The sequence below is a fragment of the Homalodisca vitripennis genome, chromosome X (assembly GCF_021130785.1).
Source record: "Homalodisca vitripennis isolate AUS2020 chromosome X, UT_GWSS_2.1, whole genome shotgun sequence".
Taxonomy (NCBI): domain Eukaryota; kingdom Metazoa; phylum Arthropoda; class Insecta; order Hemiptera; family Cicadellidae; genus Homalodisca; species Homalodisca vitripennis.
The window spans coordinates 91,122,016-91,140,455 of record NC_060215.1 but is presented as its reverse complement, the minus strand read 5'-3'; the positions used below and the strand labels follow the sequence as shown (position 1 = coordinate 91,140,455).

The following is an 18,440-nucleotide window of genomic DNA, read 5'->3' as shown; positions in this document are numbered from 1 at the left end:
CAAAACAATATGTTGTGTTTTACTGTTTTACTGAGCAATATGCCTTGCTTTATTTAACATCTGTTTGTTATTTTGTATTAATTTTAAAATTCAAAATGTAAAACGATTTAAGATACATAGTATTAGTTTTTTATAAAAATATTACTTATTAGAAAATAACTGACTGTTATTCAAATTAAATAATTGGTTTAAACCAAATTTCAAACCCCTTCTCAATAATCCTATTGTCTTAATTTGCTAAGTTCTTTCCACTTAAACATGTCATCTTTGTTCCAAACTTTTCAGGGACTCATTTTTTTACCTTGGAAGCAACTACTGATAAACTTTTTGTCAACCAATTCTAGCATTTGTTTAATGTTACCCCCCAATTTTAAATTAAACATAATATTACAGAAACCATACATGCAACAATCACGTCAGACTGCAGAGAACTGAAAATTTATTGTCAAATTTGATTCGGTCAGGAACCTTGTTCACTGAGGTTTAATATTCCCCCTGTTTTATACAAACATTGATTGCCTCTTCCAATTGCTTGATTCATCAAGAAACAAAGAAGTTGCTGGACAGTATAAGGCACTGTTGTTATATCAATCAGGAAATACCAATATCCTTTCACATTTATCTCTAATATTAAATGGAATTTAAACAATCAGATAGAACACTGAAATACTTCTTCTTGCTAGAGTAAATACTACATACTTTAATTTTTTTTACTTATTTTGAGTGTTTTTATTATTATTCATAAAAGTAATTTAGTATATATAAATTTTGAAAATAACATTTTCAAATCAACACCTAGCTCCCGCTACAAAATATTATTTCACCATCATTTCTGATCTGGATACCTCTTTCCTATTCTCAAATAATGTAGTGTATGGTCGCCCCTTACTAGTATAAAACAGCAACCGATAATTACAGACTTAGAGGCCGAATTACAGCAAGAAACAATGAAGTACGGAAAGCTCTTGATAAAAATAAAAACTTGTTTGTTCGGATCCAGGTTTGGATAAACATCAAACTTTTGTAGCTTTAACCCTTTCCGGGCCAGGCGGCAATATATTGCCGCCATTGATTGTGTCTGAAAAGTGCCAGGCAGCAAAATATTGCCGTCGGTGACATATGCGAAAAGTGCCAGGCGGCAATATATCGTCTCCTTAATATTCGTTGTTTTCTTAAATAAATACGACGTCAAATGATTAAAGTTTTATGTTTTTTTATTCCCTATTATATTTGTAAATAGTTAATATGAATATCATTTTTATTTTGGAGGTCTATGCATTTTTATTTCGTAATTGTCATGTGACATTATCAGCTGACTCGATCTTTCGTTATTAATTCTTTATGCTTTAGTGTAATCGTATTATTGTATGCTGGATTCTTCTTCATTATTTTATTTTGTGGTTGTAAATATTAGTAGTTTTAGTTGTTACGTGTTTAGCTATTGTGTGTAGTAGTTACAATGACTGACAATTTGCGATCTCACAGGAGTGAAATTGTAAATAGCACATTTGTAAATAGAAAAAGTGTAAATAAATTTCAAATAAAATTGTGTAAATATTTCTTGGTAAATAGTGTTTTTTAACTGTATTGAAACTGTTTATGGATCCTACAATCATCTGTTTACCGGTACATCCATAATGTGAATATTTATTTTAAGTTTCTTGCAATGTAAGAGTCAGTTGCTTTAACACTTATAAAATGTTGCGAAGTACAATTATGCGTATTTATACTAAATGTGTCATAAAAAGTTTATTTATGAGAGAAATAACACAAAACTTTGTATGGTTGTTCCTTTCTAAATGTATAATATAATAAAGTAGCTTCCCACAGTAAATTATTTTTCCTTTTTTAGTCATTTGCAAAAAATTAAAAAAATAATTTTTTGTAATGTAATCTATTAAAATTTTTTTTTAAATTTTAACTTAATTAAAACTACATCTATATATTTTTTTGTTGATAGTATATATCTATACAAGTAATTTGGTGCAACTTTTAGGTCATTCTCTAGTTTTTATGAAAACTTTTAATCTAAGAGACTGCAAAATCGCCACTTTTAGCCAGGCACTTTTGACTAGTCACAAGGGGATATGAGATGTGACAAAATTTTTCAACATCTCATATTTGCTCCTGGCCCTGAAAGGGTTAAAGAGTAGCTCGCTGTTTTTTGCAAATGCGTCTGATAGGTTTACATCAAATTTAGATTAGATTATATGGCTGTATTTTGGCAATTAATTAAACATTTATTTATTATTTTTACCATGCTAGTTTTCACAAATTTGAATACTAGCAATTCCGTTAACTGTCACTGAAATTAGAAAAATTTAAAAATTTTCTTAACAATGGAGAAAGATAATAGCATTACACAAATTTGAACCCAAGAGTACAATTTATAACTTTCAAATGTTTTCGTTTTATATATTTTACAGAAAAATGTAAAACAGAGACTGAATAAAGCAAGATAATGTTCATAAATATTGTATTCTTTTGTTTATTTTAGAGTCCTGAACCATTTTCTAAAGTTATTGTATTTTACTTACTGGACACCTTATATCCACAAAAACTGTTATAAAGCTTAGCAAAGAAAGCATGTAAGCAAAGCGAAGTGTGCTGAGTTCAATTCTAGATTATCATGCAGAGGCATGGCGAGTGTCCCGCTGTGCAGGAAACTATGTTTATAAAAATTGTTGTATTTGTTACCTTAGTAATATGCTCTTAATGAGTACCATAAATGTTGCATGACTTTCTTGGCATATCGCACTCAGAGAGTATAGGGTGTGTGTAATAATGGATAGTTGAATGTCTCATTACTGCCATGTAATAGTGCAGAATGCCTCTCTACAAATATTTCAGCTGCAGGAGCTTATATACTCATAGTAGTATTTACCCTGGTTGTATTAATGATATAAGTAATATTTAATTCAACTAACTGTTTGAATTCAAATATAGTTTGGTTTACACATGGTGTAATGATGGAGATAGGTTCTTTATCGTATAACTTTTCTTCCAGCATTAATCTCACTGCACAAACACTTGGTAGCACTGTTTTCAGTAAAATTTAAATAGCTTGAAATCAGTACTTCTAATCCTCTAGAGTATAAAATTTTTAAATCAATGATAGAAAACTTTTAAAACGAAACGTGACCAATGAAGACTGATTTGCTCCCAAAATAAACTGCCCATGGAGGTAGATGTCTAAACATCAAAGCCATCCAAAACTTCATTAAAGAAACAGCCTCCCAGTGATTATAGCCATAATCCAACAGAGTTTTAGTATCACTAACACTTTCAAAACCTGAGAGTCATGTTCCATAAAATATTCACATGGAAGATTTTATCCTATTGTTTCTTTAGGTATTAATTAAGAGACTTAAGGTTCAAGGTAGAATCTCTGGTTTCTGCATTGTGATTTAGGCAAAGTCCAAAGTTGATGATGACTGTAGTGAGATGCGCCAAATTATCAAGGTTTAGTCTGAAAATGTTAAGGTGACCAGACTTCAGAGTATAAATAAAGCCAAGATCTTCATTCCTATTCTAATGCTCACTTTTTGGTGTTGGTGCTGGATTTAACAGTCCTATGAGAAATCAATATTGTAAAGCAGCAATTAAAGAATACCAATCACATGAGTTTTTGTCTTTTTCTATCCATTAGACGAGTTTCAACCATCTGAAGTGAGACTAAAATTTCCCAGCTGTTCATTTCTTTCTGAAACTCCTGCGTAGTTCTTCAAAAGAAGAAAGAGATTTCAGCTGTGAAAATGTGGGGAGTATATGCTGTACAATTACAACGCATCAAACCATCACTCCCTATTACCAGACCTGGCCGCTGCAGATATTTTCTTGTTTGAAAGAATTAAGAGATCCAGGAAAGGACATACATTTGTTTTACTTGACGAATTAAAGAAAGATCACTAGAAAAGAAAACTGAAATTGCTATAAACCAATTTTCCAATTACACAAAAATATGCAGATTTATTACTGAAATACTTTTATTTCAAATGATTAGTTAAAAGTATGTTTTTAGTCTACCTGTAATTTATTTAAGAAATTCATTAACCCTTTGTGATCAGCATTAAATTTATATGATTGGCTTCTCATATCAATTGGCCACAACAACGGCCATGGCTGTTCTCTGCATCAGCTCACTGATTTATAACCACGTCCTGTTCCTTAGCTCGGCGGGCCATGCCTAGTAGCTCTTGCTGTTTTGCTGTTTAGCTTATCAGGCCACTACGTGTAGCCCACTATATTGTGCAGTTACAAAATTCAATTAGTATCCAGTTGTGGCACAGAAGTGCTGTAATCTCTTGAACAAATAAGTAAGTAAATGAATTTTTCTCTGTTTACAGCACATACCATGACATCGTTGAGAATTATTTTTAACTGAGTTTCAGTGTTACTGTAGATGCTATAGTGTATCTCATCAATGTATTAAAATACTAGTGCATTTGGTGAAGATGAAGTTTAAAATATGGAAACGAGTTTATATTCTGTTGATACTATAGACTTACTTGAGACTAATTGTAGACTATTTTGAGTCTTTAAATAAAAATACTTATAAAACAGATCAACCTATAACTAAAATTATACAGGGTTAATAAAAAGTCTGGAGACCCCCAACTAATATTGTAACGGCTCACAAGAGAAAAACTAAACTCGCCACACATTTATGTTATACTATGAGGTACTTTTTGGGCATAATTACTGTTTCATTCACAAACCCAAAATGGGGGATTTTGGGGGCAGCTCAAAAATTTTAAATGTAAAGCCCCATCAAGTGACCTGTCATTTTCAAGCCCCTGATAAAAGAAAACAAACAACGCAAACTAGAGGTCTCTATCTTAACCCAGTAAAAAATGACTGCCAATTGAAAATTTTATAAGCCAGAATAAACTACCTACAACATAGGAATAACTAACTTTTGGGGCAGCTAAAAACTGTCACTTTTAAGCACCACTCAGTTGATCTCTCATTTGTTAGGTATTAAAAGGCAAAGCAATCTCAAACGAAGTATGGGTTTAAATATCAAACCTAGCAAATAACAAAAGTTTAAAGAAATATTGGGAATTCCTAACTGCAGGAGGACTACATTCCACTAGTTATGAACTTTGTCCCGCATTATCTGTTGTTTACACTAGTCTTATCACTGTTTCATGTTTTCAATACTATCAGTGTCTTGCCGTACTGACTTGAGTCACATTATTCCTTAATTTTATCATGGAGCTAAGCGAACAGGAACGTATTACATTGTTAATGATGCGTGGATATAGTGATAGAATTCAATCATATGAACAAGTGAGACATTTATTTAATGAAACATTTCCTGATAGAAACCCTATATCAAAATCTGCTGTTGAAAAAACAATTAAACGTTTTGAAGAAACAGGCTCAGTGAAGAATCGGCCTAAGTCTGGAAGACCGAGATCAGCAAGGACTGAAGACCATTGTCTGGAGTTGATGATGTCTGTTGTTGAAAACCCGCATGTGTCAACAACTGCTTTGTCAAGAGAAGTGGGGATTTCTCAGGGATCCGTTTGTAAGATTTTACATGAAAATAAATACAAGCCATACAAAATTCATCTTGTACACGAGCTGAACGAAGATGACTTCGATCGAAGGGTACAATATTGTGATGAAATGATGAGCAAAATAGATAACCAGACATTAAACTTAAATAATATTGTATTAAGTGACGAAGTAACCTTCATGCTAAACGGGGAAGTAAATAGACACAATTCTCGTCACTGGAGTGATGTTAATCCTTACTGGGTGCAAGAACAACACACTCAACATCCCGAAAAAATTAACGTTTGGGTAGGTATGATAGGAGGACAAATTATTGGACCATTCTTCACTGAAGGGAATCTTACTGGTGATGTGTACTTAGGTATGCTCCAACAACAAATAATTCCAGCAATCCAGGCATCCAGAGATGATTTTGAACAAGTTTGGTTCCAACAAGACGGAGCACCTCCACATTATAGCCGGCAAGTCCACCACTACTTGGATAATGTTTTCCCAAATCGATGGATAGGTAGACGTGGGTTTATTGAGTGGCCCGCCAGATCACCAGACCTGTCACCACTCGACTACTTCATGTGGGGTTATGTCAAAGACAGAGTGTACAAAACAAAGCCACGAGATATTGATGATTTGAGAAATCGGGTTGTACAGGAAATACATGGGATTCCTCAACAAACATTGCAGCGAGTTGTATTACATGTTTACACCACACTAGCGCATTGTCAAGCCGCTGAGGGGAAGCAATTTGAACACTTCTTGTGAAACGTTAAGCTGGTAAGTAATGACAGAGTATCTGCTTAAAAAATACATAACGATGTTAGAAAATTCTTATTAAATATCTCTTCTTTTCCTTTATAGGGAACAATAAAAAATTCTCCACTTTTCCTAGTTTGTACCTTTGATGAATACCTAACAAATGAGAGATTAACTGAGTGGTGCTTAAAAGTGACAGTTTTTAGCTGCCCCAAAAGTTAGTTATTCCTATGTTGTAAGTATTTTATTCTGGCTTATAAAATTTTCAATTGGCTTAAGATAGAGACCTCTAGTTTGCGTTGTTTGTTTTCTTTTATCAGGGGCTTGAAAATGACAGGTCACTTGATGGGGCTTTACATTTAAAATTTTTGAGCTGCCCCCAAAATCCCCCATTTTGGGTTTGTGAATGAAGCAGTAATTATGCCCAAAAGGTACCTCATAATATAACATAAATGTGTGGCGAGTTTATTTTTTCTTGTGTGAGCCGTTACAATATTAGTCGGGGGTCTCCAGACTTTTTATTAACCCTGTATATTACTTGGTTTCTTTAAAAGCAAATTATAAATATCCAATCAATAAAGTTTCAACCTTGAAGAAAATAAGCTTTGTCAATTATTTAAGAATTTAATTTAAATCTCATTCATATAAAGAGCCGAAGATCAGATACTGCTATTTAAATCTGAGTAAAAGTGATGTATATGGTTAGACAAGTGCCGAGTGGTGACATAGAATACAGCCAGACACTATGCATGGCCCAGCGAGCTGAGCAGATGCACCTGAGACTCCATCCAAACTTACCAAGAGATGAGTTTGGGCCACATTAGAAGGTTTTGGCCTCCTGATCGCAAAGGGTTAAGATAGATACATCTTAGTGTGCAAATTAACTGTACACAAATGATTCAAAGTTGTTCTTAAAAAATTTCTTTACTTAAAGTGATAATTAAAATTGAAACAAATACTTTGACAGTACTAAACACACACAGATTGGACAATCACAATATATTTTTTTTCTCTTATAACATGCAATTTTCTCATTCTTCATTCTATTACAGAAGCAGTACTGTCATTTTACCTCACTAATATAGGAACTTTTATGCATGAACTAATTCAATGACCAAATAGGAAATGTAGTCTTGCACTATTGTTCTCATCCAGCATCACATAGCAGGCAAAGTCGGAAATTCTTCTCAAACACATTGTAAATAAGCCTGCTAGCACTCTTGAAAAATAAACAGTTCAATGAGCAGATCATACATATTCCCAGACCACACATTAATGCTAAACTGCTGAAAATGACATCCAACTGTTGTATTAAGATTCACCTCCGTTTATGTATGTTAGTATAATAAATTATTAATTCCATAATAATTACACTGTGACTCACTGATGGCCTGGGTTGGATCAAAAACATGTTACAAAGATCATATCTCATTTTAAAGTCTTGCTAAAAGAAGGAGAATGGTTAAAATTAGAGGTCCCTGAATTCATCCAACCTAATGTCCAATTGAAGTACAACAACAATTTATCTTTGTTCAAACAGAACCCATTTTGGATAGAAGGGTCAGAAATTGGTTTCCTTCACATTGGTTTTTATGAAGACCATCAATTTGAGATATCATTTATTAAGTTGTCGCACTAAAATATTTTAGTTGTCCCCTACCTTTCATTATCAGGATGAGCGTATTTTGAAGTTCGTCTAAAATGTCCTCTGGTGATGTAATTACACATTTCCAAAGAAAATGTTTAATATTTCAGCTGTTCTTAAATCAAGATGTACAAGAGGACTCGGGATGTACACTCAGTATTCTACTTAAGTGAAAACTTATGATTATGATATTAAGGAACTCTCTATATTGCTATCACATAACTGAGTGCCAAAAACCTCTTTTTGAAGCACTTACAACTTCTTAAAATTAATTTAAGTTTTATTAATAAGCATGAATTACTTTATTATAACTTAATTCCTGATCAAAATTGCATCTAGATACATACTACAAGGAAATTGTTCTATACTTAGCAGCTATAGCAATATCTACATATATTTTTATGAATTACAGCCTTTAATATTAACTCGTCTTGTATTCACCACATAATCTTTTTTCTATTTATGATTTTTCATGTTGAGTCAGATTAACCCTTTCAATGCAAATGTCTGAGAATTTAGTTTTTGTAAGTCTATACTTGTTGTGTCTGAAATTTTGATGTCTGTATAACTGTTAATTTAAAACATAAACATTCACATCAAAAGTTATTATTTATGAATATTGTGTTCAGAGTTAAGTACATTACATTTACAAACATTTTAAAATTATTATTCATGAGAAACTATTTATATCAGCTGAAATAGTCGGTACTTTTGTCATGCTTGTAATTAAGCATACTGTGTGTTTGTAATCAATTATAAAAATTTTATATTTTGACATAAGTTTTTTAATTTGCACAAAATATTAATGTGTTTTAAAACATAAACCTATTTATATATTAAATGGAGTTTTCAATTTTGTATACCAAGTCAAAATCATAAAATAAATAATGAGCTAGTTAAAAAAACTTCAACATTATTAAAAATGGTAAACCTTGTTATTGTTTTAATGTTAAATTCATTTAGAATAAAAACAAAGCAAATTTTAGCTTTCTATTACCATAATCTTAAAGTTATGACTAATGATGTAAAACAAAAATTCAAAAAGAGACTGGCAGCCAGCACATGCCCATGCTGAACATCCTGGCACTGGTGGTGCATGAAATGAATTATTTTCCTGGCAATAAAAGGATTGTTACATAAGGCAGTTCACATTTTTCAAATGTAAAGGCCTGAATAGAACATTAAACTTTTAAATCTTTTACGATGATAGTATTTACTTACAGTAAGGTTTTAAGTAGAAAAAGATTACTTGAACAAACACCAACAATAAAATATTTTACTTTAGGTTATCAGAAGGCTAAAGATGCTCATACACAAACAATATTGGCCAAGGTATCATGCTTGGTTTCTTAGTCTACAGTAACTCTTACTACTCTAGCAGAATCTAAAAATAGTACAGAACAAATACAAAACACTGCTAGCGTACAGTGGCCAAACATTATCTAGTTACCTACTGGGTATAGAATTTATTATTCTTCAATAAGGGATACACAAGGTTTTCCATGGCTTCTTCATAATGCTGTTAGAATGGATGTTGTTGTACCAGTTTTGATACAATGATTCATAAAACGTATGGCATATTTGTTTGTTTCTTTATTAAATCTGATACCTGCCAATAAGTAAACTAAACTTAATCAGAGATTGACAGATAAGAGTACTTCACCGTTATTCAAATGTGGTAAAGCAAGTACAATAAATGTTCTGAAAGAAAATAAACAGTTCAAATGTTTTCATTTAACATTTCTTAGATACAAACGGAACGTTCATTGGAACACACTTACAAATTAACCCTTTTCAATCCTCTGCCTGTTGAATACATTTTCCATCATAAATTTTCACTTCAATCCATACCAGTCGTATCTGAAAATATTTGGAACACAAATTGTTGAACTCATTGATATATCTGTTGCACAGAAATAGGGCTAATATGTTATTATGTTTCACCATAGTGTTTTCAATTTTCTTTTAAACATATCCTAAGTGTGGTGTAGCTACACTGAAACACTAGCCAGTTGTGTGTTTATGTATAGTTAAGCTAGGAATGTGGTTTGCTCACATACCAGAATCTATAGTTAAAATATAGGTATTGTAATGTTTTTTGGGATCTATTAAAAGGGCGTACTCTTATATCTAATATATCCATGTAAAATATTACCAGGGTACAGCAGGGAAAGTGTAATACTCTCACTGGTTGGTTTGTTAAATTGTTTTGTCTAATTGATAGTCCAATACCATTGCTGAACAGAGAAATTCTTTTCCACTGAACTAATGCAAATAAATGTATGTATATGGTATAACTCCTATTTTTCTTTTCTTGTCCTAGTGTCGTGTAACAATTGAAACTCTTAGTCATGTTATATGCGAAATCGGTATCAAGATATCACTGTAAAGGGCTATTGAGTATGTAAAGTTGTCTTTATTAATAAGGTTTAATAAATGGTTTTTGACTTTTTTAAGTAAAAGAAGTAATAAATAAAATTATTACTGTGTTCATTTATAGCTTTCCTGTGGTCCCCATACAAGAGAACACAACAAACAGTATAATGTATTTATAACAGCATTTGTATATAATGAATTTGATAGGGGGAAAAGTGTTCATCTATGGCTGTCTGAGAAACCAGACAGTTCAGGTACACCACTGGTTGTTGGTGTGCATCTTATTTTCTCAATTTCTTAAAGTATTTATTGATGCTATATTCACAAAACACCATGAATTAGCCCGTGTAAGATGGCTATAAGGGTAAGACAGGCCAATTCATTGGTATAAATTTTGTTTTACTTTGTTGTGCACGATGATGTCAAAGTTATATACAGAGATTTAGGCTTAGAGATTGAACATTAGCTCACCATTTCTTTTTCTTTTACTGATGATCTTCTATTGTTTATTGAGTCAAACTAGTTATTCAGGCAACTCTGAATCAGTCAATCAGATGTTGTCAGTATTTGGGTTTATGTTCAATCTGGTCATGTAGAGTATTTTTATTTTGTCCTATCTGAGAAAGATAAGATGACAAAGGTAGTTCAAGTTGCCTTGGAGAAATTGTGTTATTCCTCAGATGTTTGCTTCTGGGAGTTGGTATTTCCTTGGTGTGGACTTCGAGGTTAATACATTCACTTGATTGGATAAAAGGATTCCTTTGAGACCCCAGTAGAAGTTAAAACTATTGTTAAAACTAATTTTTCACTGTTCATTCCTCTTCTTTATTGCAGATTTGTGCTTGGTAAAGTAACTTTGATCAAATTTATTGGAGATCCTTGATTGTTCTGTATATGCTTTGGTTTAATGACAGTTGCAGATATCAAAGGATGTGAGTGCTTATAGCCTTTTTCCATGCTATCATTAGAGACAGTATACTAGGCATCATCTTTTCGGTTTTTATCAACCCTTGTTTGAGGCTTAGCACATTGCTAAGTTTGTATAATTCATCATCCCTACTTTTACAGCATGTCATTCTTAGTAGGCCAAGAAGTGAATTTGCTTGGGCTCAGAAGGCCCTTACTTGATTGAGAACAGATTTTTGCAAAATATGTATGGGAAAAGTGATAGGCACTGATAGTTTTGAACTTAGGTGTGTCTAGAATGTCACTGTCTCAACTGTATGGATGAGTTAGGATTATGCTCAGTTGGTCATGTTGTAATAAACTCCATACCAACAAGAATTAGCATGACAAGAGGAAAGTGAAATTTAGATAAACAGTGGCAAGCTTGTGGCTATGAGCCAGATTTTGCCACTCACAGTTATATACATTTGCTACCAAACTCATCACTATCACATAAAACATTATGATGTTGTATGCGACATAGTGACTGTGGCTTCATGTAATCCTGGTTGGACTTGGTTTGACTTGAACCAATGTGAACCAGTGCACCTGTCGTTGGGACATGGCTGCTCCTGCCATGCCCTGCCTGTACTCCACCCGAAAGATTGGGCTAGATATTGGATAATGTGCAGCCATTGGATATTGGCTAGATATAAATACATTGAAATTTCACAGGAGCATTTATTCCACACTGAAAAAGGACACCACAAACCTAATATAGTCTGTAAAAGAGTGGTTGGCCTTTGAGTTTTTTATGCTTAAGTAGTAAGTAGATGTTGTGTGTTAAGTGATTTTTCTTTCTTCTTTTTGAGAAGATGATAAGAAAACCCTCATTGCACCTAATCCCAAAGGGCTATTACAATGCTTTCAGAGTGACAGGATGTTCAGGATGAATAAAATTAGGAGTAGGGCCCATCTTGTTGAAACCCATGTTACATCCCATGAGGAGGGATAATGAGCACTATATCTGTCATATCACTTTGGAAGAAAGGAAGATTAGATTTGCTCCAGCCTCTTCCAGTCGAAGCAGATATGATATAGCAATCTCTAATGTTTAGACTTGTTTATCCCAATGTCTTAACATTTGCCATTAATGATTTGCGTCTCTTGAACTTCCATTGGGTTGCCCAGATGTAAGTGACATATCTGTTTTTGCTGCTCCCAGGCTAGGTTCAACAGGCAGGTACAACACAGCCAGAAGTAAACCTTCCTGTGCAGCTGATTGGTTTGTACACTGTAAAGAAGCTAATCATCAAGATAGCTCATCCTTTTAGCTCTGTCTCATAAGTACAGTACTGAGGTCAATGATATAATTCTCTGCTCATGCATGATGATTTAGCATGAATCTGGTTTCTCAAAGCATGAAGTACTTAGTTGGGCCTTACATCTTGGCTGCTACTTGGAAAATCACAACTAGTGTTCTCCAAGGCAGCCAATATGAACTTCATTGCGTGAATTAAAATAATCACCAGAGCAGTTGAAGCCTTGCAGTGTCAGGTTATCCATGAAATTTTCTCAAGTTGATCAAGATTTTGTTGTTTCAATTAACTCAACAATATAACCATTCTATAATGTATTATATTTATTTACCTTTAATTAGTCTTAATGGCTACCCTAGTTTCACAAAAATTCAAATCTTTATAAATATTTTTCTATCAGCAGTCTTGATTTTCTATAAAGAATGCAATGTTAAAATGTGTATTGTCTGATAAATGTATATACTTTAGATATCCCATCCTTAAATTTTAGTGATTTTTTTTTTTCTTTTTCTTATGATTGGTTTATTTGTGTTAGAGTTCATTCTTGTGTTACTTGCAGGTACCAGTAGTATTAAATGTTTCTTTGCTGTATCATCTATCTATTGTTTTCCATGAAATTGTCAACTGTTTAAAAATGAAAATAATAAATTACAAAAATAATTATAACATAAAGTACTTGATATGAAACTCAACATTATTTAATACTGTAACTGTTTACAGCACTGAAATTATGTTTTTACGAAAATAATATTTAACAGATCTATTGGAAACACATAATGACAACATGCTGTAAGCACAAGCAACATTTTGATTTACAGATATAAATAAACAATTAATTGAAAAAGGTAACATTAGTTTATTACAAGAACAGTGTTTAGTGGCAGGAAAAATAGAAAGTCAATACAATACACAATTATTGGTAAACAACACAACATTTAATGAAAGAACATTTACTTGAGGTACAATGGATTTCCTTGTTTTGAAATAATGTAATGAGCTACTGAGAATGGCTTTTCATCCAAATGAATGACTTTTATCATGTCAGCTAATGTTTATAGACTATGATGAGGACCACTGTGTAAGCATGTATGTACTATTGTATTGTAAATGTAACTATGTATGAGTGAAAATCAGCCATGACATTACCTGAGAGAAGAGTAAAAGTGACTGCATACAGGTACTCTTTAGGACAACTCGGTTTGGAAACTGTGGAGATGTCGACTTGAAAGCGCACCTGGCGTTGGAACATGGCCGCTCCCGCCGTGCCTCGCCTGTACTCCACCCGGAAAGACATTGGGCTAGATACGCTGTGGCTTAATTCAGCTATCTGGAACCAGTCAGATGAGCTGATCAAGCCTAGATGCCAATTTCAATAGAAGAAAATTTCAAGAACGATTATTTCAAGCAAAGCAAGCGAGCATTCTCAATGAATCAAGCAATTGGTTCTGACCACACTAAATCAGAAAGCAAGTCAGTACGAGTACACTGAGAGCCAACTCCTTCACTCTAAGGTAATCGTCATAGCCATGTGGAGGGAGGGATGTGAGAGGTGATGTGAGACCACTGACCAGATACAGTACTTTACGGTTACAATTACATTACGGTTACAGTACACTGCCATGCCACAGAGCGCTACTGGTGCTACTTACGGACAAGAAGGCATGGATCAGATCAGCCTTCACTGAGGCCAATGGCTTTCCTTTAACGAGCACCGTGAACGTCTCATCTTTCTCAGAAGTCATCAGACTGCCGAACCACGACTTCTTTGTTAGTTCTGGAGAAGATTCTGGAGTAAGGCCGACTTCTTCAGAAGAAGCTGCAGATAAACATTCTCCATCACAAATATACTATCAATGACAAGTTTTAAACCATTATGAAATATTATAAGCCTGTTAAAAGATATAAATATTTCTTAAAAACAAAACTATTGTGAGGCCCAATCTAGTGTACTTTCAACTAGATTCGAAATCCATATAATAAAATACTAACAATACTATTAAATCATTCACTCAATACAATTTTTTTATTTCTTAAAAGTACACTTTATAATATAGAAATAACAAAATTAGTGTCATAATACACCAGTTGTTTATAAATGAATATCAAGGTTTTAACACATTGTATTTTAATTTACATATTACTTAAAATCATAATTCATACATCAAATCAAAGAGCAACTCAAACAGTTTTGTTTGTTGTCAATTATGCTCATGCAGACGCAATGTTTCCTCTGTCCTCCGTTAGAAAGCACTAGTAGTAAATATGGTGACTCGTGAACAGAAGGTTTTTAGAATTTTGCAGTTGGCAAAGACTGAATCTGTAGTAAACTGTGCAACGTGCATTCCATATAAAGTTCGGTTGTGATCCTCCAAGTGGCAATTCCACCGTAAATGGTATCATCTGTTCGAAGATACTGGCTGCCTTTGCAAAGGGAAGAGTACGAGACGATCAATGGTTAGTGAAAAAAGTGTTGAGCGAGTGACAGACTTTCACACGTAGTCCACAAAAATCAATTTGGAAGGCTTGTCGTGAATTAACAATTCCAACGACGATTGTTTGGAAAATTTTACGGAAACATTTACAACTACATTCTTATAATTTATAGTTGTTGTCTATAACACACATAGGTTACGTGTTTACAGGCTCTAAAGCCTGTAGGCTATGGTTTACGTGCCAATTTTGCTGACGTTCTGTTGTTGCACAATAATACAGATTTTCTGGATCACATCATTTTTAGTGATGAATCAACATTTCACATCAGTGGACATGTGAACACTCACAATGTGTATATCTGGGGCTCAGAAAACCCTCACGAAATGGTACAGTTCCAGTGAGACTCTCCTAAATTAAATTTGTTGTGTGCCATATCTAGGCGCAAAGTTTCTGGAAGAAGATGAGCCACAGAACTTCATTTGGCAACACAAGCATAACTCAGCACACGATTGATTGGATGTCACTGTACCCGACCACTGGCAGCAAGGGGCCTAATGACAGAGCTTGTTTCGCATGACCTCTATATTCACCCGACATGACGCCATGTGATTTCTACCTAAGGGGATTCATAAAGGATCGTGTATATGTGCTTCTGCTACCAGTTGACCTACCCAACTTGAGGAACAGGTTTGAAGCAGCTGTTGCAACAATCACTCCAGACACATTGATCAAAGTTTGAGAAGAACTGGGCTATTGACTTGATATGTGCTGTGTGACGAATGGAGCTCACATTGAATACAGCTTGTAGGTATAACTATTTGAGTTGCTCTTTAATTTCATATATTAATTTTAATTTTAAGTTTTGCATGATAAATACAAAACGATAAAACTCCAATATTCATTTATAAACACTACCTCTATATTAATGAGTTCAGTCAATGAAAGTGATAAGTGACGTGTTGCATTTTTTTAGTTAGCTAAGCTGTCCCAATATTTAACTCAACACGTGCCTAGCTTATAACTTTGTTATTTTTTCAAATATCTTAAAAATAGTTAAGACCTTTATAAATTTATAACTTCTGAATGTGTATTGAGGGATTGCATGTTACTGTAGTAGTAGAAATGAATCCATGCACCATTTGGCAAATAATTCTTGATCTATCTAATATATGACAGTGATGGACTGAGATGGGAAGGCTTTGACATATCTACAGTAAAGCAGTGTTGTTACATTTACTCAAAGCACGGAAACAAAATGGACACAGCCGATAATTAAAATGGGAAATATATATTTAGAAATAAAATAAAATTGTGATCTATATGGTTTATTTATAAATATTTACATCTTCCTAAGATAAGGCTGGCTCCTAACATGATAATGTTATTTATCATACCTAGCATTAGTCATACTTGATTTGAATAATTATTTATTGTGTATGGAGTGAAATATCAGATTAAATACCAACACCAATCAAGATTCAATATTATAAAAAAACACTCATAATTGTATACAATATTCTCTAAAATTAATTTTTTTCTACGTATTTTCAATGCAAAGAAAGTTTAAGAATTTGTTTTACAAGTCTTAGAATATAAAAATTTTAAATTTATGTAGATTTTATTAATATTTTTACGTTAAATTACAACATTCACTGATATATTATTAATAACACTATATCTTAATGCTAATTTCTTTGAATGAATAATTAAATTTTAGTTGACACTAAAACACACTAGACATAAAAAGCAAGGACAAAACACGCAATAGAAACTCTCAAAATATATTGTCATAATATTGTGTTGATTGCACAATATGATCACTCACCGCTTGGGAGATAGTTTAATAGTTACCGTTACGCTATAGTAATAATGAAACAGCTACTGTCAAGTTCTTGAAGTTCCAGGTAAACACTGCTAGGGTCTCTAGTTTATCAGTTTACAGTTGTCAGGCATTATGTAACAAGACAGTTATTATTAGAACTAGGTTAACACAACATGGCAGTTACACACAAAAAGGATCGATCTGTGTTAACAAGGGCATGGCAGTCAAGGAGCGAAACTGGCAAAATCTTTTGTAGCTATGTAGAATTTAATAGTATTTATATGTTCAAAATATATGGGTCAGAAACAAGTAAAAAGTACTGTATTTCAGAGGTGAAGCTAGGACTGTATGGTCTTCTCTTCCAATTAACCTCTAATGTATCTCAGGAACAAGCATTAAGTTTCATTTGGAATTAAAGAAAGTTATGATAAATTTTGTTGTTATAAGTACTTAAATGTCATTTTAAAAATTTGTATTGTGTTAGAATAAACAAACTCCTTCGTGTAGCGGCATCGCCACAAGGGGAAGCATTAATGAATGTTTTAAAATGTGTGATTATCACCCAGAATTGAGTTTTAGTAAACCTAAAAAAATTTTAACAAAAATCCCATTGAAGTACCTTCTTACTTAAAAAAGTACATGCTTCAAAAATGTATACAGATGTGAAAACTAAGCATCACTATTTCTTTCTTAACCTAAATGAGGATAAATCAAGGAGAAACAAACCTTTATTTATAACAGAGTGTTTATAAATAGATTAAATTAATGAAATAAGATTTCTATAAGATGAAAAACTGATTAGATTTGTTGTTTAGTGATCTTAGTGATGGAGTGTTTTTCAGTGTTCATTATAGGATCATGTTGTTGAAACTAAATAAATGAATTTATTTCCCATATTGAAATACATATAAAAATTAATAAATTGAGTGCGTGAGAAATAAAACTGACTATTTCATCCAGTATCCTGGCCAGTTGTACAAAGTAAATTAACAATAACTGTAAAAAAGGTAATATTGAATCTAGCATTAGTTTAACAACAATAATGGTCTAACCATAAAATCTGAGGTTTACTGTTACTGTGATATAGGTGTAAAGCGTTTCTTTAATTGAATATTAAATATTATAAATAATATTCACAAACTAAACGAATATTTTTATTTTCTAGAAATATTCGTAACTTTTTATTGCAAGAACGAATATATTTATACTTATTTGTTAGTCCTACAACTTGCTGAAAAGAAAGCTAAGTAAGTGTTTTTTTATATATATATATACTGTATATATATATATATATATATATATATATATATATATATATATATAAAATGTTTTATATTTTTAGTATTCTTAATTTAAAGTGAAATTTGATTGAAATATTTTGGTCTCCGATATTGAAAGGAAATATGAAAGATGACTATTTACTTTGGGTAGTTTTAAGAGTTTATTTTCAGAACTTGTCTACTTTGATTCAGAATGGTTCACACCTTCAGATGTAATTGGCTGAGGTGGTTGTGAGTTTACAGAGAATGATGTAATCAAAACTGGTTATTTTGTCACATGGTTGATGTGTGGATTGTTGAGTGCAGCCATACAGAAATGTTGCTGAAGGGAAACCCTGTTTTAGAGACACTTAGCAAGGTACTAATTAGTATAATAAATTTAAAATAACTTTTGAGGCTTTTTTACT

At 32.7% G+C, this 18,440-nt stretch overlaps 1 protein-coding gene across 2 annotated transcripts in view; it reads right to left on the bottom strand.

Annotated features, from left to right (window-relative positions):
* LOC124369350 (serine/threonine-protein kinase BRSK2-like) overlaps window positions 1–18,440 on the bottom strand; it is a 152,170-nt gene that overhangs the window by 22,906 nt on the left and 110,824 nt on the right. Inside the window, exons 12-13 of one of the 2 annotated variants that reach the window (XM_046827328.1) lie at window positions 14,148–14,314; window positions 13,645–13,825 (exon numbers count right to left, since the gene is read on the bottom strand). In XM_046827328.1, the coding sequence (XP_046683284.1) occupies window positions 13,645–13,825; window positions 14,148–14,314 (348 nt within the window). The remainder of the gene's footprint in view (window positions 1–13,644; window positions 13,826–14,147; window positions 14,315–18,440) is intronic. The other variant, XM_046827329.1, reaches the window with a different exon arrangement.